Source organism: Podarcis pityusensis (genome assembly GCF_964106645.2).
Source record: "Podarcis pityusensis genome assembly, chromosome: 1".
Classification (NCBI taxonomy): domain Eukaryota; kingdom Metazoa; phylum Chordata; class Lepidosauria; order Squamata; family Lacertidae; genus Podarcis; species Podarcis pityusensis.
In genome coordinates this window covers 132,200,218-132,227,432 of record NC_138028.1, presented here as the reverse complement: position 1 = coordinate 132,227,432, position 27,215 = coordinate 132,200,218, and the positions used below count along the sequence as shown (strand labels likewise).

The following is a 27,215-nucleotide window of genomic DNA, read 5'->3' as shown; positions in this document are numbered from 1 at the left end:
CTGCTTATATAGAGCTCCACTAGAACGCAACAGTAACCATTTTCTGTAACTATCCAATCACTGAACGTCACTTTCAATCCCTTATTTGCATATGTGGACCTGAGTGAAAACTATCTACAGTATCCCCCTGCTGGCCCAGTGTGAGAACTTCAGTACATAACAGTCTCTCCTGATCCAGATGTGGTGGAGAAATAGAGCTGCGTGTTATCAGCACTCTTTAAGTAAACACTTGATCTCCAAATGCACAGGGGGTGAGAGGGTGTAATGTAGAGAAACCTTGCCATATGGATAATCATACAGTGGTACCTCTAGTTGTGGACTTAATTCATTCTAGGGTGCCATTCGCACCCCGAAAAGTTCACAACTAGAGTGCCTCTTCTGCGCATGTGCGTTTCTGTGCGTGCGTGAAGCGTGCAGATTGCTTCTGCGCATGTGCAGGCGGCAAACCCAGAAGTAAACACTTCTGAGTTTGCCACGTTCGTAAGCTGAAAGTCCGCAACAAGAGTGGAACGCAACACGAGGTATTACTGTACATATTTTGCCACTCCCCCCCCCCAAAAAAATGTTCGATTATCTGAGGAAATGAGAGTCTCGCTGCTTATCCAGAAACTTACTTCATTCAAACTGGCAAAATAGTAGTTCTTTTTATTTAATTGTCCCAGCTTGTGATTGTAACATTTGCTTTCATTACTCTTCTTCCTTCCCTATTCCCAGGAGTATGCAGCAATAATCTCTTTTAAGCTCTCATTTGTGAGAGAAAATAAGTCTCTGATTAGCTGAATAAGGATGCTTTCATGAACCGACAACCTAGCTGATAATCGTCCTGTTTTTCTTTATATCCGCAAGGTGATTTGTGATGGCTCTTGTTTTAACCTCTTCCTCTCCACCCTGTTTTGATCAGCAGAAGTTTAATTGACATGTGACACTGGAAACTTAAATAGCAATCAGGGGCTCTATGTGGGCTTTCAGACTTTTTGTTTAAACTAGCTTGCCTTTGGGGATAGAACCTGCTCATCCTGCTGCACCCAGAGAGGAGGGGATGTTTTCAAACAAAAGAATTGTTAACTGTGAAGACCAAAAAGGGTCATTTTCTTTGTTTGTTTGCCTGTTCAAATACCTGAATAGGTTTTAGTGATCTTGAGAAAGGCAGATGGGCAGCATAGCCCACCATGTGGGGTTTTTGTAGGCTAAAAAAACCCTCACTGGTTTGAGTTCCTTGGAAGAAGTGGCAAGGTATACAGATATAAAATGAAAATAATAAATTTCCGCTAACAATGACATATGACCATGTGAAGATGAATGTGCGTCATCATTCTCTCCAGAATGTGGTTGCCGTCCTATACCAATCACACCAGGCATCCTGAGCTTCCTTGCTATGTGGTTTGTTAAAGAGACCAGATTCTGGACATGTTGAAAACTCAGAATTTTGTTCATTGCATGTATGTACCAGATAGGTGCCCTCATGTTGTCAGAGGGCTTTTTGACTGTGGCACTCCTTTAAAAAAAGTGTACTGCCCTTAATCTGAAGATCGCAGGCATTTCACAACATAAAAATATAAAATGAGGGCACAAAACATATAATAAAACAAAGGCAAACCAATAACCCCTCACCCACAACCACGTTTCAGAGTCTATAGAATGTTAATCAGCCAAAGGCCAGGTTGAAGAGAAAACTGGTGCCTAAAGAAATGCAATAAAGGCATCTGGTAAACTTCCCTGGGGAAAGCATTCCACAAACGGGGAGCCACCACAGAAAAGACCTGTCCTTGTGCTGCCACCCTCCAGAACTCTCACAGAGGAGGCACACAAAGAAGAGCCTCAGAAGATGATTGCAGGGTCCGGGTCAGTTCATACGGAAAGAGGCAGTCCTTGAGGTATTGCAATCCTGAGCCATTTAAGGCTTTATAGGTCAAAACCAGCAATTTGAATTGGGCACAGAAACTACTTGGAAGCCAGTGCAGTCGAGGCAGGATGGCATTATATGTTCAACACATATTGCCCCGACAAACAGGCTGGCTGTCGAATTCTGCACCAGCTGAAGTTTCTGAACTGTCTTTAGGGGCAGCCCCATGTACAGTGGACGCTCGGGTTGTGAACATGATCCGTTCAGGATGCACGTTCACAACCCGCAGCGTCCGCAACCCACAGTGGCGCGTCTGTGCATGCACGTGTTGCGATTCGGCGCTTCTGCGCATGCGCAAAGCGCGATTTAGTGCTTCTGCGCATGCGCAACCGCCAAAACCTGGCAGTAACCCGTTCCAGTACTTCCGGGTTTCGGCGGTCCACAACCCGAAAAAACACAACCGGAAGCATCTGTAACCCGAGGTATGACTGTAATAACACATTGCAGTAATCTAACCTAGAGATTGCCAGAGCATAGACGACAGAAGTTAGGCTATTCCGGTCCAGATAGGGGTGCAGCTGGGCCATCAGTCAAAGCTGAAGGAAGGTTCTTTGCACCACTAAGGCTACCTGATCCTCAAGCCAACAGCAAAGGATTCAGGAGTGGCCCCCAAGCTACATACCTGCTCCTTCAACCCAACAAGAGCAGGCAACCTCCCAGCCATCTGGTCTAGGGAACTGTCCACTAACAAGTGCCTCAGTCTTAACCTGGATTGAGATTCAGTTTGTTGGCTCTCATCCAATCCATTACAGTTAAATTGATGGAATATGCTGAAATGGCAAAATTGACGATGAAACTGAGAGGAAGAGATGACAATGAATTCAAGTAAGAATGGAAGATGTTTATTGGATATATACAGAAGTAATGTACAGTGGTACCTCTGGATGCGAACGGGAGCTGTTCCGGAGCCCCATTTGCATCCTGAAGCGAACGGAAGACGTGACTGCGTGTCTGCGTGGGTCACGTTTCGCCGCTTCCGCACATGCGAGTGACGTCATTTTGAGTGTCTGCGCATGCGTGAGCAGCAAAACCCAGAAGTAACGCGCTCCGTTACTTCCGGGTCGCCGCAGAGCGCAACCCGAAAATATTTAAGCTGAAGCATATTCATCCCGAGGTATGACTGTACATGGCTTAATACATTAGTAGGGTTTTAAGATCACTTGTAATTTTATCATGAATGAATAGTGAGTGATTTAAATATGATATAAATATAACAACGGACATGTAGTAAGTTGATAAACAGTAGAACCAGGTAAGGGTTTAGATGGAAGTCAAGGGATTCTAGGAATCCCAAAAGTGTATTTTGTGTTTATTTTGTTTTATTTTTTTAAGAAATATTTTTGTGAATGTATGTTTTTGTTTCTTTGTGTTTTTTTATTATCTTTGGAAAATCAATAAAATGTGTTAAAACAACAACAACCCATTACAGAGGCAAGACACTGTGTCCATCACATCGCCTGAACGCTCTGCTTCTGGAGTTTTCTTGCCCAGCGCATGTTATTTCCCCAGAATTTTAACCTTTGAGTATGTAATACACACAAGCACACAATTTGTGCGCTGTGATTCTTCACGGCACTGCCTATTCCTAATGGAAGAAAAAGAATCCCACACAGCTCCCCACCCTGCAATTCGTTGTTCCAGCTGCGTCTTGCATCTCAGGTGAGGCATATGGATGTAAGCTGGCAAAGTGTCGTGCAGATTAGCAACATCAGCATATGTACTGCAAATGGTGTGTGTGTGTGTGTGTGTGTGTGTGTGTGTGTGTTTCTGTGTGTGTTTTGGCAGCAAGGTTGAGAGGAAAGGGAGCAGAGGTGGACCCCAGCGGGGACTGAAAGAGAATCCCTTGGGTGTCCTTTCAATAAGCTGGCTACTAGCTTTCGCTAGGTATTTCTGTTGAAGTGCTCAGTAGGTCACCCGCTGTACTGGAAGGAACACAGAAGCTGCATGGATTGTGGCACAGGGCTTGTGCTCAGCCAGTTTTTTCAGGGTCAAGCAGCTGAACTGCAAGCCAACCTTTGAGGTAGATGCTGTGTGGACTGCAGTCTAATTTTCAGTTGTTCCTTACTAATCAAGGAGCAGATGCAGGGCTGCAGGGGTTTAGCAAGCCTGGCATTCTTGTTGAAATCACACTGGTTTGCACGGGACTGTAATGGATTTGGACTGTTCCAAAGACCTACTTCCTACAGGGAAGTTTTTACTGGGAAATGGCGCCTTGTTGGAAATAAAGGTGTGGATCTACCTTTTTTAGGTTTCCTGAAATACAGCCTTATATGGGTCTATGAAAATGGCTGAATGAGTATACAATTCATAAACACAGCAGGATTTTCCCCTTAAAAGAGAGCCAGCGTGGTGTAGTGGTTAAGAGCGGTGGACTCGTAATCCGGTGAACTGGGTTCGCTTCCCCGCTCCTCCACACGCAGCTGCTGGGTGACCTTGGGCCAGTCACACTTCTCTGAAGTCTCTCAGCCCCACTCACCTCACAGAGTGTTTGTTGTGGGGGAGGAAGGGAAAAAGGAGATTGTTAGCTGCTTTGAGACTCCTTAAGGGGAGTGAAAGGTGGGGTATCAAGTCCAAATATGAATCAGGTGTAAGAAAGCTCTGGGCCCTCCAGATTTTGCTGAACTACAACTCCCATAATCTCCTGCCTTTGGCTAGGGCTGATGGGAGTTGTAGTTCAGAATTGTCGGGTGCGCCAAAGGTCTCCCCCACCCAATATAAATATGACCAGCCTCTATTGAAAAATCAAATATGTTAGGAGTAAAATTTAGCTCTAAAATGAGTGGTTTGTACCCACTATTAGGCACCCATTCAAAACTGCTGTTTGTTGTGGCATGGCTAATAGCTAGACTGTGTTGCTTTGTCGGGATTTTACAGACTGGGTGGTGGTGCATTGCTTCTCCTAGCCTTATTTGATATGCTGCTGCTAATAGAAAATTCTAGCTACAGCAACTTATTCTAGCACTTGAGTTATAACGCAGCCTTGTTGCTTCCCGCCAACGAAGGTGATGCACTTCCTGTTCTTGGAAAATGAAAGCATACTGGACTCCTGTTTACTGGCCCAATAAAAAGGTTGCACCTCTGGTGCTCTGTGTTTTAATTATTATAAATATACAAAACATTAAAAACATATATAAAGGTGAAAAGGTGAAGGACCCCTGGATGGTTAATTCAACTATGGGGTGCAGCAGTCATCTCCACTTTGAGGCCAAAGGAGTTGGCGTATTTAGGACAACTACAGCTTGTTACATCCCATATAATGAAATAACCCTTATATTCCTTTTCTCATAACTATGTATATTTGTGAGTTGCAGAAAGACACCCACATCAAAACCCATAATTGGTGTTTTATTTGCTAAGCCTGAGCTCAAGCATGCATGGAAGATTCACAGTCATACATTATTTCTAGAGTGTTCGACACGTACCAGGTGCTTTGCAAATTCTGCCTTTTTAAGGCTGTAAGCAGAGAGTTTTCCATCCCGTTTGACGATCATCTGGTATACAAAATCAGAAAAGTTTTCTATTGTCCAACCCTGATATATATATTTTTTGTATTTATTTCTGCAGGTGTTTTTCAAGATCTGATCACCTTGCCCTCCATATGAAGAGGCACATCTAAATAATAGATCTCTCAGCATGGGCCCAGATGCAGACAGACCTGAGCATCCTGGGGGTAGGGGAGCTGCCTGTCTCTTGCTGCCTTTCGGAGGAAGAGAACTTGATCACCTGTACGCAAACCATGCACTAAATGCCATCATGCACCCAGCTATACTTAATTACATATGTGTCTTCTCTACACCTTGCCCAACTGGAAGGCAGATGACACCTGAGGAGGAGGAGGAAAGGGGTGCGAGAAGATGTCAGCAAGACACGGATGGTGCTTACAGCACTTCAGGACCATAGGATTTTTGTTCCCTGTTTATTGCCAATGGAAATGAAAGCAAATGGGAGAGGATTCCCTGCCGCAGTAAGAGAAGGAAATGTAACTTGCTTCTCGATGCAACTTGGATGATAGGGGATGGGGAACATGACTTTTGGAGTTGCATATTTGTAGCACTAACTTTTCTTTTTAAATGGATTTTGGAGGGGAAACTAATGACCTAGAAAAACCAAATCCCAGTTTGGTAGCCAAAACGTTAATGTCTTGGTTCCTTTCTGTTTTTGTTTTCGAGACTCCCTTATGTACAACGATGCATCAAGGCTCCTCACAGACACTTTGACCTGCTCTGATTATGGTTCTTCTTTATAGAACTGAGCTGTCAAGATCCCTTCAAGTCAATACCAATGGCCTTAATTGGCAGTAGACTGTGCAGTGACACCTGGGACACGCCTACTTTTTCCGCTTGAGATGGTATAGACTTCGTCAAGGATATTTTCTTTGGTTTTGGCTTTGCTTTTCGTTCCTTAAATTTTGATATTTTGTTATTGCACATCATGTGCACTAGGGGACTGTGAAAACTACTGATGTTCCTTCACAGTGGTTGGCCAGCAATGTCCCTGAGCAGCACCACAGTATATCTTTGGAGCCTTCACCACATTGCCATAGTTCGGACTTTCTATTTAATTGCCTAATGAAAACTTGAACAACAGCTTCTCTGGAAGCTTTGAACCTTTTTCTCCATGTTCATCAGAACTCATTTACTCACCTGGATATCTGTCTTGGATTCTGTCACTCAGGCATGACTTCAGATTTTCCTTCTGCACCGTGGGGAGCACGCTTGCTGCAACCCACGACGATTGGTTAGCAGCTCAGGCCGCTTTTGACCCTTTGACCCGGTCAAAAGCCTGGTTACTGATTTGTGTGTCTGGCACCTGCAAAAAGATATATTTTGGGTTGAGCAGATTTGTAGAAATGCGATGATCATCATGAATGGAAAAGTGAGAACCTCTTCTGGTTAAAATAACCCCACGCAGCATTTTTGCTCTGAAGATGAAACCTACTTAAGGTTCTCCTTTCCCATTTATCAAGGTGATGTGACTTCCCCACTCTTCTGCCATGATAAGGTTAAATGAAAGGGATTGGCTTTTTGGTGAGCACTGACTTCCTACCAAGTGACAAGTTTAAGCAAAAATAACAAATAGAAAACACATGGGTCCACACTGACCAATGGTTGAACCATTTAGTGATCAATGGAGGTATCAGGCTCACCTTTTGAATCTTGTAGATAATTTGATGGTTGTGACTCAAAGTGGATTTAATTTCCCTGTACTTTACACACACACATACACACCCTATTCTATATATACATGATGTCTACTTCTAGTTAGTTGGAGCTGGCACTGATTCCAAAGACTGCCTTTTCAAACTATCTCTCATGCAGGTGGAGAGTTAGTCATTGGGAATGGTTGTGTATAGTTAATAATGCAGGACTACCCGTGCAAGATGTGCCGAGAAATGAAATGGGCATGTTGATTCTTCCTTGGTTGCTGCTCTTCCACTCTCTAAACTAGCTCACTGCCCACCCTTTTGACTGTTTTTTTGACTTGCCGACTGTTCAGTAATTTCCTAATTTATGTTTAGGATGCAAAAACTTTAAAAGTTCTTTTTTTATATACAGAATATCTAAAATTGTATAATGTAAGTACAGACACAGGGATTCTTAGCACTTGGCCTTCTTGGCTTTCTTTCCATCTTTGATTTCGTCAAACTTAACTGAGTTTTCAAATAATACGCTCTTTGCATCGGAGTTCTTTCAGATGCTGTGGCTGTCAGTGCAGATACAAGGCCCAGCCCTTTAACAGTGGGATGTGAAAAGGACCAAAATCTAACCATCTGTGTGAGGGCAAAGAACGAGAGCATTTAAGGATGAGGGAGGAGAGATCTAAGTTTTATTCCAAAGATTTATGGTTAGCTATGATTTAGAAAATATTGGAGCACTGCTTGCTGACAATCTTGTAGTTCTCTGTATCTGTGTTCACATATTTTCTATTCCACCCAGGGGTTGAGTGGGCATTTGAGAGCCTTGTAGCTCGTTATTTGAATATTGTATGGCAGTTTTAGACTATCAGCTGAGGTGGATGTCGGAACATCCAGACAGTGTGTTAGCTGAAAAATCTATACTGTCCAAGAAATTATTCTTGTAGCATCCTACATAATCTGCACACATATCTGTCATCACAGTAATCATTGGGTACCAATATCCATGAATGTCGTCATCTGAAATGTTGTTAAATCCTATTGCCTCTAGAATTCTTAGAGATCATCTATAAGACTTGGTGACAAATTTAATATAAGCCTGTATTTTAAATAATTCAATGTGGGTGGGGGGGGGAATATGGGTATGGAAAAGAACAATGTTGATTTACTTCCCCAGTGTCATTTGTGGTCTCGCTTAACATCTCTGCTTCAGAATGTGAAATCTTCAGTGCCCGCCCTTTTGCAGCAGATCAGAAGCCTAAACTGGTTCCCTCTCTAATGGCTTCACGAAGTTAGTGGTCTGAAAAAGCACACACATTGGAAAGTATGACCTCCTTGAAATAAATAAGATGTGCTTCTGAGTAAATATGTAAAGCCAGCCCAAGTGTTGAGCAAGGAAGAAAGAGACTTTAATGGCGGGGATTGCAAGATAGGGGAGAGGAATACTAGGTTTCAGCCATGCAACTGTTAAGTGGCAGACTGCACCCAACATGGACCCATGGCATCAGTGGCTCAAACACTACTGCTGGCCAGTCAGAATCTGAGCCCCGTGCTGTCACCATCACTTTACGGCCACCACCACCACCACCACGGAGGCTACCTGGTTGCTCCCTCCCCTTGGTCATCACTTAGGTGCTGCAACCTCTGGCTTTTTCACCTGTGAACCATGCCTGATGGATGTGCCATCACAACAGTTCGCCATGCTTTTGAGGGGTTTCCTTTTTCCATATTACAAATCCTGAAGAAATTGAAATGGAGCGTTTGTAAATAGTTCGAGAACTTGATTTCGGCACTTGCCCCATTTCACCTTTGCTTTGCTGTCCTGTAGAGGTTGGGATTTATTTTTTTCTTTAAGGAGAGGGCTTTCTTGCTTCATTGGCAACGGTGGACGTCTTTGGTCCTGGGGCTGCTCTTTGTGCAGTGCTCTCAGTACGAGAGGGAGCTGGGCATCACCTGGTCTCCTAATCCAGCACAAGTGGGCATGGGAGGCAAAAACGCAGGAAGGGCCCGGGTGGGGCGAGGACTCGTGGCATTCCAGTTGGCCATCAATATTTCAGAGCACTGCCTGAATCACACTGGTAGAGAGGGGCACACAGTTAAGGAGCAGCAAGGCAGGAGATGGGGCAAATGTTCTCGTTGCTTCTGCCTCTCAATTCTCAGTGCACCAGTATGCAAGACCGCTGGTCTCTGGTGGATCCCATGTTAAAATTTGACTTGAAAGACAACTCTCTATTTTCCCTCCCAACCTATAGTGGGCACAGTGAGGTTCCTTGTATGGTATTTTTTCTGAATGGTGATAAAGTGGCCCTAAGCTTATTATCTCCTCTTGTTGTATTTATGTTTTTTTTATACAGTATATATAATGCCTTCATTTGAAGTGGCAAAATTTGGCCTGAAACACCTTTTGCCACTTAGAATCTGGCATTCTCTCTCTTTATTTTCTTTTTTTCGGGGAGAAGAGCAATTTCATCCCTCCCCTCCCCCCCCAAAAAAATAGGGTGGAAGGAGGAACATATCAAGAATGTATTTATTACCTGTTCTGATTGCAAATGCAGGCGGTAGTGTTGTGTTTTCTTTCTTTGAAATGCTTATACGTGACATTTTTGGATTCAGAAATGTAAGATTGGCCTACTCATTTTGTTTTTTCATTAAAATACATTGACCGCCAGATCGCCCAAGCTGGTGAAACCCCAAGTGAATTAAGGATCAGCATACTATCCATTTTGCATTTGCAGGCCCCGATCTCTGAAATTCCCCAAAGCTTCCCCACAAGCCAGCTGTCCTGCCATAGAGATGACAGGCAATTGTGGGTGGGGGGTGTCCCATGCATTGATTTAGCGCAGAGGGAGCTTCATGAATGTAGCAATGGGTGTCCATCCTGCTGCTGCATAGCTTTGATTTCGAATTGGGGCCAAAATTGTGCATTTAACTACCTTTGCTACACACAGGTGCCCCCAACAGCTTTCCTTCCATGCAACAGAAGTGAGTCACAATATTGGATTTGACTTGCCTGTTCTTTACGATCTGTTGCCTCCTAAGCTAGAGCAACATGGCTTTTGAGAATTCAGCAGCCTGATAGGATCAGTTGATCTCCCGGAACAATTTCCTGGCCTGGGATATTTTTATTTTAAGAATAATGTTAGAAGGCACCAAGCCAGAAACCAGAAGGTGTGTGTGTGTGTGTTTCCCCAGCATTTCTCTCCTAAGCAAAGGCTTTTGCACATCACCTCTAGCAATCATATAAACCCACCGGAGTCCCTGTTTTGTTATAAAGGGGTGTGCGTCTGTGCGTTTGTATATACTTATATCTATATATAATTTCCTTTTTGCGTGTGTGTTCCAACTTGGTCATTCATTTGAAAAGAAGAAGAGAAGCAATGCCCACATAACAACCACCAACACTTGAAGGACTTTCATTTTGCACTACAGTACAGCTTCCCTTGCGCCAGATGCGTTTGCCAAGTGCATTTGGAGGAAACCTTCCGTCTCGTTCTCTCAGGCCTTCTCTGGTATTTCTAGTATATCGCGGAAGTACCCAATCCTGTAGCCCTCGGTTCTGCCTTTTTTCGGTTGACATTTTATTTTTTTTAAGCTTTTTTATATATAAATATATATATATGAATATATTACTTTGTCAATTTTTTTGGCTGTACAAAAGTCTTAAGATTTAAAAAAAAAATATTATTTGTATTATATGATGGTGGTATGTTAATGTTCCAAGATTATTAATGAAGAAGATTTATTTTTGTTACTGGTCTGTTTCATAATTCTTTTTTAAATTGGTATATTGTAAGATATCTATGCAAAAAAAAAAAAAAAGTTATGTGACGCATTTTTATTTAAGAATGTAATATGTGTAATAAAAAGTAGAATGTGTTTGGCCTGAAAATGGCTCAAGGTGTGCTGGAAATCTCCTTTGGGGACATAAAGAAAACAGATGGAAATAGAAATATAGGATGTGGGGGGCCGCGTCACACTAGAGTGATGCTGCTGTACAGTTTTCTGGGTAGCATCTTGGCGGTAGGTTTGAACTAGCAGAAACTCTTATACACAGGATTAAGCGTTTGAATCTCACCATTTCGTTACCATTTAATGGCAGCTCGCTGAGCCCCAAATGCCTATTAGTACAGGTGATCCCCCAAATCTCAACTGCAGCTCTCATGGGAGTACAGTGGTACCTCGGGTTACATACGCTTCAGGTGACATACACTTCAGGTTACAGACTCCGCTAACCCAGAAATAGTGCTTCAGGTTAAGAACTTTGCTGCAGGATAAGAACAGAAATTGTGCTCCGGCGGTGTGGCGGCAGCAGGAGGCCCCATTAGCTAAAGTGGTGCTTCAGGTTAAGAACCGTTTCAGGTTAAGAACGGGCCTCCGGAACAAATTAAGTACTTAACCTGAGGTACCACTGTATGGGGAACGGGAGATGCTTGGGATGCAAAGAGCTGACCAATGGAAGCCAGGCCCCCTGCTATGAACTTTCTGCTAGTGTGAAGCCCAACTGAATGGAAACTTTCTACATGCATGGTGGCCAATTCTCTATAGTGTGAGGGCCTGTCCACACATAGTATTTACACGCAGGGTTTCGTGTGGAGTTTTCATTAAAAGCCACCCAACTCAGATTAATACAGAAATGAGTTGGAAACGAACTCGTGAAGAAAAATGTGACATGGACCCAGGAGTATATGAATTTGGCCGTCCCTAATTCAGCCGTCCTTGGGCAGCTCAGTAGTCCCACTTTGCTTCCCCAAGAATTTTTGGGTGGCTTGTTTGAGGAAGAACACCCCACTTTGCTTCAGATTTCACTCTTAATTAAAATACCATGCCAATCTAGGAATGTACAATACCTGCCCTAACAATTTTTCAGTCACCTTATCCAAACCCTTTCGTCTTACCTCAAAAATTGTCAGATGTTGTGCCCGAACAGTGACCCTCCTCACATTTGCTTCGGAGGCTGATTCAGAATTTCAGAGGCAGCCCTCCTTACTCATTTTTAAATAAAACTCCTTAAGGGTTTTATTAGAGGGCCGGATCCTTGCCACCCTTTTATTCCTTAGTACAAGAAAAAGGTCCGTATAGTTAAAGCCATGGTTTCCCCAGTAGTGATGTATGGAAGTGAGAGCTGGACCATTAAGAAGGCTGATCGCCGAAGAATTGATGCTTTTGAATTATGGTGCTGGAGGAGACTCTTGAGAGTCCCATGGACTGCAAGAAGATCAAACCTATCCATTCTGAAGGAAATCAGCCCTGAGTGCTCACTGGAAGGACAGATCGTGAAGCTGAGGCTCCAGTACTTTGGCCACCTCATGAGAAGAGAAGACTCCCTGGAAAAGACCCTGATGTTGGGAAAGATGGAGGGCACAAGGAGAAGTGGACGACAGAGGACAAGATGGTTGGACAGTGTTCTCAAAGCTACCAGCATGAGTCTGACCAAACTGCGGGAGGCAGTGGAAGACAGGAGTGCCTGGCGTGCTCTGGTCCATGGGGTCACGAAGAGTCGGACACGACTAAACAACAACAACAAGAAAAAGTTGCACTGTTTCTAAAGGTGGGCAGTTGCTGCCCTATATTCAGGGATGTGTCTGTTCAGACCACAAGTGGAAGCTTCTGGAAGATTAAAAGCACTGACTTCCTCCTCCTTTCCTAATAGTAGAGCCAGCCCTTTTTGTGGTGGTCTCTACAATGCATCAGAAAGCAAATTTTCAGTGCAGCAGATTATCTTACTTACATATTTATTTATTGCTGCATTTTTTCACTGCAAAGGAGAGGGAAGGTTTATGAGATATTCTGCCTCAAGAAACACAATAGCATGACCAGGCTTTGATATTATGAATCTATTTGCTGCTCTGCCTCAGGAAGCAAAATGGTGGCATGATAGCAGCTACCAGGCAAGAGACCACACCTAGCCTCTTTATCCTTAGGGTAAAAGCTTTAGCTCAGTGGTAGAGCACTTGCTTTGGGTGCAGAAGGTCCCTGGTTCAGTGACTGCTAGATGCCAGGATGACCGTGGTCCTAACTGCTATTTATGTACATGTCCCATAACATAAGCTGTATTTACACAGCCTTGGCTAGGTCCCAGGACGCGGGTGGTGCTGTGGGTTAGACCACGGAGCCTAGGACTTGCTGATCAGAAGGTTGGCGGTTCAAATCCCCACGACGGGGTGAGCTCCCATTGCTCGGTCCCTGGCTCCTGCCAACCTAGCAGTTCAAAAGCACATCATAGTGCAAGTAGATAAATAGGTACCACTCTGGTGGGAAGGTAAACGGCGTTTCCATGCGCTGCTCTGGTTCGCCAGAAGCGGCTTTGTCATGCTGGGCACATGACCCGGAAGCTGTACGCCGGCTCCCTCGGCCAATAAAGTGAGATGAGCGCCGCAACCCCAGAGTCGTCCGCGACTGGACCTAATGGTCAGGGGTCCCTTTACCTTTACTAGCTAGGTCCCACCGCTGATGTTTGAAGCAGGTGTAAGCCACATTGCATATCTATCCTGTCGGGGTTTCTTTTAGCAATACTTCTCTTTGATGCTTTCCACCTCAAACTAGCTTTCATCTGATCTGAAAACTTAAGCTACAATTAAGCAGAGGTGTATACGTTTCAGATATCATCATCATCATTTATTACTTATACCCCACCCATCTGGCCGGGCCTCCCCAGCCACTCTGGGCAGCTCCCAACAGAATATTAAAAATTCAATAAAACAGACATTAAAAACTTCCTTGAACATGTCTGCCTTCAGATGTCTTCTAAAAGTCAGATAGTAGTTTATTTCCTTGACATCTGACATCACATGCACAGGTGACCAGGGCTTTTTCCCAATTGGAACTCAGTTCCACCACCTCTCAGGTGGCTGCCATTGCCATCATAAGGTAAGGTTAAAAAAAAGAAAAAGTAAAGGACCCCTGGACAGTTAAGTCCAGTCAAAGGCGACTATGGGGTGTGGCGCCCATCTCGTTTAGAACAAGGGAAGCATTCATGGCAGGTTTGGGCACCTATTTTTCTTGAAAAACAGCACTGCAGGTGACACTGAACAGGAATTTAATGTGAGGAAACAAGCCCACTGGGTGAAGATATTCCCATTCCCTCTCTGGTGCGTACAGAAACATTTTAAAAGGCGATTTAAAACACAGCAGCCGGGGGGGGGGGGTTCTGTGAGAAATGACCTCGCTCCCTTGTAAGCTGCCAGTGCGCACCCTAAAAATAGGCAGCAGCCACAGGGAGAAAACAGGTCGTTGGTTCGGAAAAGTTGGTGGCCCCAGGGCAGCTGATTAGACGGAAAAGCTCACTCATTCTATTAGTTTGGCTAACACCGATTTAAACCTCAAAAAAGGTCAAGTGCAATATACCACATATGGAGAAAGCAATCTACAGTTCCCACAATTCTTTGGGGTAAGTCATGTCCTTTAAGGCATGGTGTGGAAGTATTTTTGCTGGGTTTTCCACTGCACTTTTAAAAGTTGGGATGAGCCTGGAAAAGGGAGGCTGAGATTGCAATAGGGGTGGTTGAGGTCACCAGGTGATGAGGAGAACAAAACCACACCTTTTAGCAGTCTGTGCAAAACCCAAGCATTCTCCCCCGCCCCATTTAACAGGTTGTCTAACTGGAAAGAAAACGACAGTTTAGTTCAAGAACTCCTAGGATGCGACCATTCTTATCTCTTCTTCTCCTTACCGTCCACCACTATTACGTTCATTTTGCCTTATCATGAAGTGGGTATGCATTTTTCTTTTATTCCTGTTCTTAAAACAACTGGAGATAATTGAATTTTCAGCAGGGGGCGTAGAAATCTGCGAGGATCGAAATAATCTCACTTGTCATTTTCTCAGCAAAGCTAAGTGTTGCTTCTCCTGGGTGGAGATGTTGACAACTTCTACACTCCGTGTTATGAAGGAGGTTGGGGTTTTTCTCTCTGTCTCTCCCTTTCCACAGCAGAAGCCTAATTTCCTGCAATTCTTGGAGAGCCCAGGCAGGAAGAGAGGTCAGGAAACTCACTACCCACACAGCTCAGGCAGTGATTAAGAGTGGACACATTTCCTTCCTTTTCCTCCACTACCATTGGAAAGATTTTTGTGTTCCCATGTTTGGGAATTTCTGCATTCCTCCCTCACACATAACACACAATTAATTATGTGAAAGATTTTTTTGTTTTGTTTTTCAGCACCTCCCACACACAATGAATGTTGCACATCAAATGCTCTTCCCATGCAATTTTTGTTCCTTTTGCTGCTGTCTGGTCTCTCAAAACAGGATATGGCTGAGTGAAGAGGATCTGACAGTTTCATGGCACTTGTTTCGCTTCACAGGCAGAGGTCTCTGTTTCCACCCTGGCCATTCCTAGTGTTTAAAACACCTCTGCTTAGCGGGCGTGAGTGGCACAGAGGACAGGCCTGCCTCAAATAAGCTGCGCCTTGGCATCTTGGCATGTTCAGCTTCCAGAAGTCCTCTCCCGCCCTGCTTTCCTTCACACTCAGCGTCAGTGGCCTGCCCCCTAGCTTGAGGGCAAGTCTTCTCCAATTCAGAACGTGGTGGTGTGGCGACACCAAAGTGGAAATCACTGTTCACGACGGGCTCCCACAGCCTCCAGATGCGAGATTGCAGCATCTTTTCTGTTTCTCATTACAGTAGAGTGAGCTTGGACACTTTCCCCTAACCAACTGGAAATCCCCAAAGGGCTGGAGAGCACTTTAACAGCTGAAGCAAAGCTCCACAGGAAATGGACTCCATGTGTTAGGTCAGTCCTTTCACAGAGTATGGAAAGAGGGCAAGTTTCTCTTCCCATGTTCTCCTTCAGTGACCTCAATCTGCGTCCTCCATTCTTTGTGGTCTCCCTCAGCTGCACAGCTTTCTCTCTTTTGCTGAGTCCCCATTTCCTTTTTCTCAGAAGACTGGTTACTAAACAGTTATTGAGAGCGTCCGCTCTCCAGTTATTTTCAACTACAACAGCTATTAACCCCTGGTGTGCCACCCTCTCACACAACCTAACACCCTGGCACACCCTTAGGCTGCTTCCGACCTCTGAAGGAGTCATTACTCAGAGACGACCCATTAAAATGAATGGCTATGTGAAATAATTGGGGTCAATTCATGTCAGCGTGTCTGTGCTGGGCTCAACTTGGGGCTCGCACACACTTTGCTTGTCCCACACCTAGAAAACACGGGTCCAAGAGGTTTGCTGCTTGTCCTGGGCTTTCCTAGGCATGGGTCCAAGCGATTTTTGCTTTCCCCAGTGAAACGCGCTGTTTGTCGGTGAACTGGAACAAACAGCAATCGGTGGGAAACATGATTGCTGTCTGGCCCAAATCAGCGGTAAAATCGTGTTTCCTTGGACGGGTCAACCAAGGTGTGGACAAGCCCTTTCTTGGGCCTTTGCGAGGTGGAGAGAGCCCAGCTACCCATGAGGTGGGAGAGAGCCATGGCTGGTTCTTGTAATCCTCCTTTGATGCCCCCCCACCTTTATTTCAAAGCATCGGCAGCCATTTCCTAATCTGATGGGAGGATAATTTGATTGGGGAACGGGTGTTGTGCGGAGGGAAGTGTTTCTAACCATTCTTCCGCACCTAATGGCAAGTGTAAATAACGCTTTTCTCTCTCACACACACACCCAATCCAGCCTCAGCGCTGCCAGCTGCTTGTCTGCTTGGTCATTTGCCTTCCATCTCCACCTGGTGGCTGTTTTGTATAGGACCAGAAACAAATGGGCAAATGATTAGAGCAGGGACGCGGGTGGCGCTGTGGGTTCAACCACAGAGCCTAGGGCTTGCCGATCGGAAGGTCGGCGGTTCGAATCCCCACGACGGGATGAGCTCCCGTTGTTCAGTCCCTGCTCATGCAACCTAGCAGTTCGAAAGCACACCAAAAATGCATAGATAAATAGGTACCGCTCTGGCGGGAAGGTAAACAGCGTTTCCGTGCGCTGCTCTGGTTCGCCAGAAGCGGCTTAGTCATGCTGGCCACATGACCCGGAAGCTGTACGCCGGCTCCTTTGGCCAGAAAAGCGAGATGAGCGCCGCAACCCCAGAGTCGGTCACAACTGGATCTAATGGTCAGGGCTCCCTTTACCTAGGCAACCTAAGGCCCGGGGGCCGGATGCAGCCCAATCGCTTTCTCAATCCGGCCCGCGGACAGTCCGGGAATCAGTGTGTTTTTACATGAGTAGAATGTGTGCTTTTATTTAAAATGCATCTCTGGGTTATTTGTGGGGCATAGGAATTCATTCATTATTTTTTCCCAAAATATAGTCCGGCCCCCCACATGGTCTGAGGGATGGTGGACTGGCCCACAGCTGAAAAAGGTTGCTGACCCCTGGGCTAGAGCATCTTTGGCCACACGGCAAATGCCTCGTTCCTCACTGCAGATGCAACAGCAAGGCGATACAAGGTTCCACCAGGGGCTGGGCAATAAAGTGGGCAGTAGTGCTGGAAATGGACTGCAAGGATCTCCCACTATCAGTGGTGATGCTGCTGCAATTTCCAGCACTGCTGCTAGTCTGCTAGATATTATTATTATTAATATAATGGGTTTTTTTTCCTTCAGACCACAGACTCCTAGGTAAACCAGTCCTGTGACTGTATTCAGACTATAAGCTATTTTTTAATGTAGTGAACTGCCTTGAGATCTACAAGATGAAGGGTGATGTAAAAATTTGTTTGTTTATTTGTTTATATTAACTATTAATAATTAATAATAACTAAGATCAGCGGTTCTAATCCCCGCGACGGGGTGAGCTCCCGTTGCTCTGTCCCTGCTCCTGCCAACCTAGCAGTTCGAAAGCACGTCAAAGTGCAAGTAGATTAATAGATACTGCTCTGGCGGGAAGTTAACCGGCATTTCCGTGCGCTGCTCTGGTTCGCCAGAAGCGGCTTAGTCATGCTGGCCACATGACCCGGAAGCTGTACGCCGGCTCCCTCAGCCAGTAAAGCGGGATGAGCGCCGCAACCCCAGAGTCATTCATGACTGGACCTAGTGGTCAAGGGTCCCTTTACCTTTACCTTATTGGTGGGCAAAGGTGTCAGTTTGTGTTATGTACTGAGTTGAATAGGATCCAAACTGTAGCAGTCTGATTGGTCCTAGAACAATAGGATCCAAAGGCAGCAGTCTGATTGGTCCTAGAACAATAGGATTCAGAATGCAGCAGTCTGATTGGTCCTAGAACAATGCAGCAGTATGATTGGTTGGCAGGAACCACCCAATCCTGCTCCAGATAGAAGTGAATCCACAACCTGATTGGCTTACAGTAGAATTCCAGAATTAGCCAATCATGTGCAGCCCATTGTGTAAATAATGTATATAAAGCAGATACTGTGAGGGGACATTATTCATTCCTCCTCACCACTATGAGCTGAATAAAGAGCATGAAATCACTTTGCGACTCTGAGTATATTTCACTGGCGACGAAGGTGGGATCCCGCTGAGCTGACTGCCACACACAGCACCGCAGCACCGCCAACTGCCGCACCGCTGCCTCGCACCGTGTATCCAGGCTTCAGCTCCGGGGCACAAGGAACTCAGAATGGCAGCCAACAGCAGCTTCTCGCCATTCAACCCAGCATCTGGAGACTGGGAAGCGTACGCCTCCCGTTTCACCTTCCTCCTAGAAGCCAAAGGGGTCACCGACGAAGAAGACGCCAAGAAGAGGGCGATATTCTTCAGCGTCTGCGGAGAGGAGACGTTTGAAATCGCCCGGGCTCTCCTTGCGCCTGAAGACGTCGCTACTGTTCCATACAAAACAATAATGGAACAGCTGAAGGGGCACTTTTCGCCGCAGCCCTCAGTGGTGGCTCGTCGAAATGCCTTCTACGCAAAACGGCAAGCCCCTGGGGAAACCATAACTGGGTTTGTGACCTCTCTCCGCCAAGCCGCCCGGTTCTGCAACTTCTCAGAGCTGGAGAACATGCTTCGTGACCGCCTCGTCGGTGGCCTGAAGGATGAGAAGCTGCAACGACGCCTCTACGCTAAGAAGGACCTAACGTTCCAGGTCGCTCTGGAGGAGGCCCTGGCAACAGAAGCTGCCGAGAGGTCGACCCAAGAGGCACGGCCGAGCCTGCCATCCCAACCGAGGGTCCACCATGAAGACCTCACCGACGACTCAGGATCCGACAGGGAGGAGGTGCACCGAGTACAGCAGCGCACTCAAGCAGCGCACAGACCACAGCTGCCTCGACGAGAAGGAGGGAACTGCGCAAGCTGCGGGGAGAGTCACGAGAGGAGGACCTGCCGTTTCCGCAACGCAGAGTGCAGGCAGTGCAGAAAATCGGGACACATCGCCCGGGTGTGTCGGGCTCGGCCCACCCGACACCAGGCATCAGATGACCAATCCAAGAGCCCCAGGTCCCGGGGCCCAACGCACCAAGGCAACTCGACGGAGCTCACGGACTTCCAGGTATACCAGTTGCCCCACCCCAACGTAGAGAAAATTTATGTAGAGGTACAGATAGAGGGGGCCCCATGCCGCATGGAGCTTGACACGGGTTCAACTCTATCCATAATCTCGGCAAGGACCTTAAGGAAACTGTGTCCCACTGGGGGTCCCAAACTCAGGCCGGCCCCATTCACCCTCCGGGACTTCCAGAAACGTAAGGTCCCCACAATGGGGGTGGGGACCTTCAGGGTGCAATACCGAGGGCGGACGCGGCAACTGGACTTGCTTGTGGTCAAGGGCCCCTACATTAGCTTACTGGGATTGGCATGGTTTGGACCACTGGGGCTAGCTGTCACCGGGGTGAACCACACTAGCTTACAAGTGGACGTGGACGCCATATGCAAGGAATTTCCAGGGGTTTTCGATGGGAAATTGGGACAGTATACGGGCCCCCCCATTGCGCTACAGCTTGACCCCGCAGTACGACCGGTCAGGCTCAAGGCCCGCCGGGTCCCGTTCGCCTTGAAACCCCGTATAGACGAGGAATTGGACCGACTCGTAGAGCAAGGAGTGCTGGAGCCGGTGCCTAATGCTCCCTGGGAAACCCCAATCGTCACACCCGTCAAGCCTAATGGTTCGGTCCGCATCTGCGCAGACTACAAATGTACCATAAACAAGGCCCTCACGGCCCACGCATACCCAGTACCAGTGGTCAGCCATGTCCTTGCCACCCTGGCTGGGTCGAAAATTTTTGGCAAGCTGGACTTGGCCCAAGCATATCAACAGCTGCCAGTAGATGAGGCCACAGCAGAGGCACAGACGATTGTGACGCACAGAGGAGCGTTCAGGGTAAAGCGGCTGCAATTCGGTGTCAGCGTGGCACCAGGCATATTCCAGAATATAATGGACTCTCTCCTTAAAGGGATTCCTGGCGTCACCCCCTTCTTCGATGATGTGTTGATTGCCGGCCCCACACCAGAGGAGTTTGAGGACCGCCTCCGCACCGTTCTGCACCGTTTCCAGACGGCGGGTCTCAAGGTGAAGCGGGAAAAATGTCTACTAGGAGTGCCTCAGGTGGACTTTCTGGGATTTATGGTGGACGCAGAAGGGGTCCACCCGACTGGGGACAAGGTACGGGCCATTTGTGATGCCCCAGCGCCCAAGAGCAAGACTGAACTTCAGGCCTTCTTGGGGCTATTGAACTTTTACCATTCCTTCCTTCCCCACAAGGCGGCGGTAGCGGAGCCCCTACACAGACTCCTGGACAAGCGGGCCCCTTGGGTGTGGGGCCAGCGCCAGGAGGCCGCATTCCAGGCAGTCAAGGACTTGCTTGTCTCAAACTCGGTCTTGGCACACTTCGACGAGAGGCTGCCGGTGGTGCTAGCATGCGACGCCTCACCCTATGGCATTGGAGCTGTCCTGGGGCACCAACTCCCGGATGGAAGAGAGGTACCGGTGGCGTACTTTTCCCAGACACTCAACACAACCGAGCGGAACTACTCGCAAATCGACAAGGAGGGTCTGGCAATCGTAAAGGGAGTAAAAAAATTCCATGATTTCTTGTACGGGCGGCCCTTCACCGTGGTGACTGACCACAAGCCGTTGCTTGGCTTGTTTGCCCCCGAAAAGCAGACCCCCCAAGTGCTGTCTCCTCGCGTCCTCAGGTGGTCAATTTTCCTTGCCAGCTACCAGTATGCACTGATTCACCGACCTGGGAAGGCGATGGGCCATGCGGACGCCCTCAGCAGGCTACCACTACCGGAAACAGGCCCTGACCCAGCACCTGCACAAGAGGTTATGAGCCTGGAGCTGCTTCCCGACCGCCCCATTCAGGCACAAGAAGTTGCACACCATTCCAAGAAAGATAGGGTCATCTCCCGGGTCCTGGACTGGGTGTGGAGGGGATGGCCCAGCAGCAGCCCCGGGCCAGAATTTGCCGGCTACACAACCCGCAAACATGAACTGTCGGCCCACAAGGGGTGCCTGTTATGGGGAAGCAGAGTCGTTGTTCCCCAGCCCCTCTGCAAAAGGGTCCTCACAGCCCTACACGAGACACATCCAGGGGTAGTAAGAATGAAGGCCCTTGCCAGGAGTTATGTGTGGTGGCCGGGGATCGATGGAGAGATAGAGGCCTGGGTCAAACACTGCCAGGCCTGCCAAGAATCCCGCCCAGATCCCCCAAGGGCCCCAGTCCAGTCCTGGGAGTCCGCCCGAGCACCATGGTCACGCCTGCATGTGGATTTCGCTGGCCCCTTTCAGGGGAAAACATTCTTCATAGTGGTGGACTCCTACACCAAATGGCTGGAAGTCGCACTGGTACCGTCCACTTCCACGTCCGCAGCCATCCGGGTACTACGCAGGCTGTTTGCAACCCACGGGCTCCCTGACACTCTCGTCTCAGACAACGGGACTGCATTTACGTCAGGAGAATTCCAAACCTTCACAGCGCAGAACGCCATCCGCCACATCCGTTCGGCGCCGTTCCACCCTGCCACCAATGGCCAAGCAGAACGCATGGTGCGGACCACCAAGGACACCCTTCGCCGCATGACGCAAGGGGACTGGGAGTACCGCCTTGCCACATTCCTTCTAGCACAGCACAGCACCCCCAGCTCAACGACTGGCCGGAGCCCCGCTGAACTACTAATGGGTCGGCGCCTTGCAATCAGATTGGACCGCCTTCACCCCGATAGAGCTCAGGATGAGATAGTGGTGGGGGAAGGCAGGAACCCCCGGACCTTCGAGGCCCAGGACCCAGTGTACGCAAAGAATTTTGGGGCAGGCCCAGCATGGGTACCCGCCACAATCACCAGGGTCACTGGCCCCGTGTCGTACGAGGTGCTAACGGATGGGGGGCAATGCTGGCGCCGCCACTGCGACCAGATACGGCGACGATTCCCGGGAGAAAACCAGGAGGAGGACAGGTCAGAGGAGTCCCAAGGGAACAGCGGGGCAGTGAGGCCCATAGAGCAGGAGGGGCCAGCAGGAGAGGCAGAATCAGTAAATACAGAGAGGACCCGTGAGGCCGAAAGGACACCGGAACCAGAACCACGACTGAGCGAGCCGGTTGCACCAGACCAAACAGCCGCATCACAGCCAGCATCCTTGGAACACGAGCCAGAACCCGGAGCCCGGACCAGGGAACACCCCAGGCCACAACGCACACGTAGGCCGCCGGCATACCTTGAGGACTATGAATGCGACCTCCCGGGCAGGACTGGAACTTAGAGGGGAGGGGTGTTATGTACTGAGTTGAATAGGATCCAAACTGTAGCAGTCTGATTGGTCCTAGAACAATAGGATCCAAAGGCAGCAGTCTGATTGGTCCTAGAACAATAGGATTCAGAATGCAGCAGTCTGATTGGTCCTAGAACAATGCAGCAGTATGATTGGTTGGCAGGAACCACCCAATCCTGCTCCAGATAGAAGTGAATCCACAACCTGATTGGCTTACAGTAGAATTCCAGAATTAGCCAATCATGTGCAGCCCATTGTGTAAATAATGTATATAAAGCAGATACTGTGAGGGGACATTATTCATTCCTCCTCACCACTATGAGCTGAATAAAGAGCATGAAATCACTTTGCGACTCTGAGTATATTTCAGTTTTGCATCTCTGGGTTTTCTATTTCCCCACCCTTAAATTCAGTTCTCCACATATGCATTAATAAAAAGATCTTCATTAAAATTGATCAGCATCTTCGAACAAATGTTTCCCCAACGAACCTATTTTTGTATGTCGCTTTTGGCTAATATACACGCTTTTGCAAGCGGTTTTCCCTACTATGATGCGTGTTAATGACACACCCACACACCCACTAATACAAGCATTATTATGCACACTTTACCCTATTATATGCTTTTATGTATCCATTACTTGGCTAGAAAACCGCACTGCAAAGTTCAGAGAAATACAGATTTTTAGGAGTGACCATGCAGCCTGCAGCCCATGGCAGTCACCGCCCAGCAACAAGCAGAGGACAACAGGTGCCGTGCCATGTTTCAGCTGATGCATGCATGCGCCACAAGAGGCATCATCTCAGAAAGGGTCTTCCTTTCTCTTTGAGAGAAAAGAAGAATGCCTGTTTTAAGATGGTGCCTGCAGTTTGTCAATTTTTTTGGCACAGTCTCAAGCAGAATTTAAATCTTCTGGCCTATTACAGTATTTTTCGCTCCATAAGATGCACCTGACCATAAGACGCACCTAGTTTTTATAGGGTGGATGCAAGAAAAAAAATATTCTTTAAAGGGAGCGCTGGACAGAGCTTGTATGCATCCTGTCAGTCCCTTCTCCCTCCTCGGGGAAAAGCCTGCAAGCACCGCACACACACTCCACGCAGCTCGTGAAAGGAAGCGCTGAGCAGAGCCTCCCGCCTGCATTCGCTCCATAAGACGCACACACATTTCCACTTACTTTTTAGGAGGGGAAAAATGCGTCTTATGGAGCGAAAAATACGGTAGCTGAGAGAAGCTCTTTTTAAGTCCCTCGAACTTATTTTAATCTGTGGATCTAACCGATTGTTCAGCCCTAGCAAATTTGGACTGAGTTGGTGTGATTTATTCCGTTTCTTCCGCTAAGCCTGGGGTGAGGCACAGAATTATGCACATGCTAATGGCAGGCTCTGTGTTAACTCTTATTGATAGCTCTGCCAATGGTGCCCATGAGGAAGATTTGGGGGAAGGAACTATGAAGCATGAGAAAACAGCCGTCTTGTGAGACCTGTAGACATCCTTCCACTACCAAGCTGGAGCTCGTGGGTATGGCAGCATAGCATAACGCCTGAGCTGTGGACCAGATAATTTCTATTCACAGGGAGTGCATAAGCTGTCCTAAATGAAGCGAGAGACTTTTGCACCTACCTAAAACACCTGGGGGGGGGGGTACCAGGTTGGGGAGTGCTGATCTACTATGACTCGCAGCAGCTCACGAGGACTTCTGAAATGGGTTCCCCCATCCCTACCTTGAGATGCTGGGGATTGCATTTTTGTGAAATTTCGTGTATTTATTTTAACAAATATACCATGTTTTTCCATGTATAAGACTAGGTCCCCCCCCCAAAAAAAATAATGTCAAAAATTGGGGGGCATCTTATACACAGATATATCTCCTCCCATTTTCTCAAATCTGAGTCCCCAAAAATAGGGGGCGTCTTCTTATGCATGGGGGCATCTTATAGACAGAAAAATACGGTGGGTGGGTGGGTGTGTATAACAATATAACTTGAGTTCTAGACAGAAGCTGCAAATGCAGTTTACATTATTAAGTTCCTTTCAAAGTTTCTATGTCCACGGTTCACTAAAACCAGATTTTTCCCCTGTGGTATTTATTAGGTATTGGCAAATGACTATGTTTGGTGTCAATTTGACAATTTTAGCAATCTCTGTGCTTGTTAAAAAGCCATTCACTCATTTTTGGAGACTATTGTTTATGTCCCCGAGTAATGGTTGCAAACCATCTTTAGGGAACTGATAAATTCATTATTATAATTTACAGTTTCAATCAACAAAATTAAATTAATTAATACCTAATTCAAGCCCAGGTCACATCTCATTATTTCAGATACTATGGTTAAAACTATGAACAATCTGACTGTACTTCTACAGTTTTGCCTAGGAAGCATTACTTTCCCAACGTTTAAAGTGTATTTCTGAAAACATAAAATCTCATGAGAGTCAAATATACTGTGCTTCACGCACCAGCAGTGACCTATTGGATCCCAATTCTGTTCCTCAATTGTTATTAAGTTGTCTTCGTCCAGTTTAGAGACCTTGAGCTATCATTGAAATATAGATTGACCGAAGAACACAATACAAACACATTTTTAACAAACCGTAACAAAGTGATCAATGCCATCTTGAAACTTATATCTAAAAGAGGTCTATCGTGTGCAAGAAAGAAATTATTCCACAGTTCAGCAAGTCTTACCTTTCCAGAGTGATTGATGTTGAGGAAGTGAGTGCTTATCTTGTCGATTCCGATTCCCAAAAGCAATAAAAGAAGATTCCTAGCAGAATAAAAAGAGTTCTGTTTAACCAATGTCTTCATCAAATAAATTCCATCTGTGAGTTTCTCCATCACTGCCAAGGTCCACGTCCTTTTTGATTGGGGGAAGGTGGCAGGAGAGGCCATTGTGCAATGCCCTGAGCACATCCAACGAGTGCCAAGCAACATCCCTTCTTATATTCATGGCACTGAGGAAGGGGGAAATAGGCAGAGAGAAGGCATGGACATAGTTTTCACACCATTAACTTATAAGGAGAATTGACAATGGCCATCACCTCTGCTTCTTGGGGGAGAATTGGATTAAATTTGAATGCATGTTAGGCTATGTGGGGTGGATAAATCCTGTCAAACTGCAGGCACATAGGTGCAGAGGTTTTTGTGTCGAGTCCATTTAAAAGTTAATTATTTTAAAAGAAGGACATGTCTAAAACCTTTTGATTTTGGGGGCAGAATTGGATGAAAATTTCAGGTAAGGTATCTCCTTCTGAGGGCACAAATCTCCAAATTTTCAGAAGAAGAGCTGCAGTGGTTTCCGCACAACAGCAGCCATTACAGTTTGGAGATCTACTTCATTTCACAACCCACATTTGCTACTGTGACATCAAAATTGCTATACTTTCCCCTCCTCTTGACAGGTGTGAATGAAATTTGCAGGCATACTGGCTCCTCCAGAGAGGTCCAACGGCTTATCTAACAGATGCATTTTATTTTTAAAAAAGAGAAAACATCAAGAACTTTTGTTATCACAGATTTGCATGAAATTTGCAGGCAGGCCCCTTCTGAGGAAATGAATCCAGGGCTAATGTCAGCATGATAGCTGCTGTGGTTTTTGCATAAGGGCAGCACTTTAGGGTGGATAAAATAGGAATAATTCAATCTCCCCAAGTGTTTTGTGAGCTATCATTCTGAAAATAGCAGGCATGAGAGAGGTGTCCTTAGGTGCCAAACTACAGACAAATAGTTTCAGGGAGTTTTGTGGTTGTTGTTGTTGTTGTTTAGTCGTTTAGTCGTGTCTGACTCTTCGTGACCCCCTGGACCAGAGCACACCAGGCACTCCTGTCTTCCACTGCCTCCCGCAGTTTGGTCAAACTCATGCTGGTAGCTTCGAGAACACTGTCCAACCATCTCTTCCTCTGTCGTCCCCTTCTCCTTGTGCCCTCCATCTTTCCCAACATCAGGGTCTTAAGCTGGAGAAACAAAGAACTTTTTCTATATCATGCAAATGGTGTCATATCAAACTTTTGAAAACAACAACAACCTATACCCATAGTACTTCAGCATGCAATCTGAAAACTCACCACAATGAGTTACAATTAACCAATTAACAGTAGAAACCTTTTTCTATGGCCAAAATTAAGAATAGTGTGCAATTGTTATTAATGATTAACTTGTTCACTTTTGAATTTTTACTTCAGCATAAAGTCTCCAGGGTCAAACCAATAGCCCTTTTAAAATTCAAAACTTTTTACTTCAATGGCCTAATTTGTCTTGCCTATCCTTTATAGACAGGTATGAAGGCATCTCATCGATTTTTGTCATTCTGAACATTTTTCACTATGTTCAGTCCCTCCTTTCGTTGTCAGAAAACTTAATCTACCTGATGTTTTCCTGTGAATTTTTCCAATGATCTACAGACACTTCTAGCTTATATTGCTTCTTTGGGACCATAGAACTAAACAAGAGCCCACAACTAGAGTGGAGCCGACATCTCTCAGAAAGTATTTTCCCCTCCCCTAAGAAACATTCTGAGATTTTGATTTCACATTCCCCTATTGGATTTGTTCCCAGGATAGTGAAGGCCCCCAACTTGGGTGGC

At 46.5% G+C, this 27,215-nt stretch overlaps 1 protein-coding gene and 1 long non-coding RNA gene across 2 annotated transcripts in view; both read left to right on the top strand.

The window, feature by feature from the left end:
- Nucleotides 1-10,928, top strand: part of KLF7 (KLF transcription factor 7) — an 88,789-nt gene extending 77,861 nt beyond the window's left edge. The window contains exon 5 of the mRNA XM_081019023.1: nt 5,468-10,928. Within this exon, the coding sequence (XP_080875149.1) occupies nt 5,468-5,519 (52 nt within the window). The 3' untranslated portion in view covers nt 5,520-10,928. The remainder of the gene's footprint in view (nt 1-5,467) is intronic.
- A 3,785-nt stretch (nt 10,929-14,713) lies between these two features.
- Nucleotides 14,714-25,314, top strand: LOC308484854. The gene is made up of 3 exons (XR_013990141.1): nt 14,714-14,749; nt 15,659-15,767; nt 24,040-25,314. It is a non-coding gene; the product is annotated as an uncharacterized lncRNA (long non-coding RNA).
- The last annotated feature ends 1,901 nt before the right edge of the window (nt 25,315-27,215 follow it).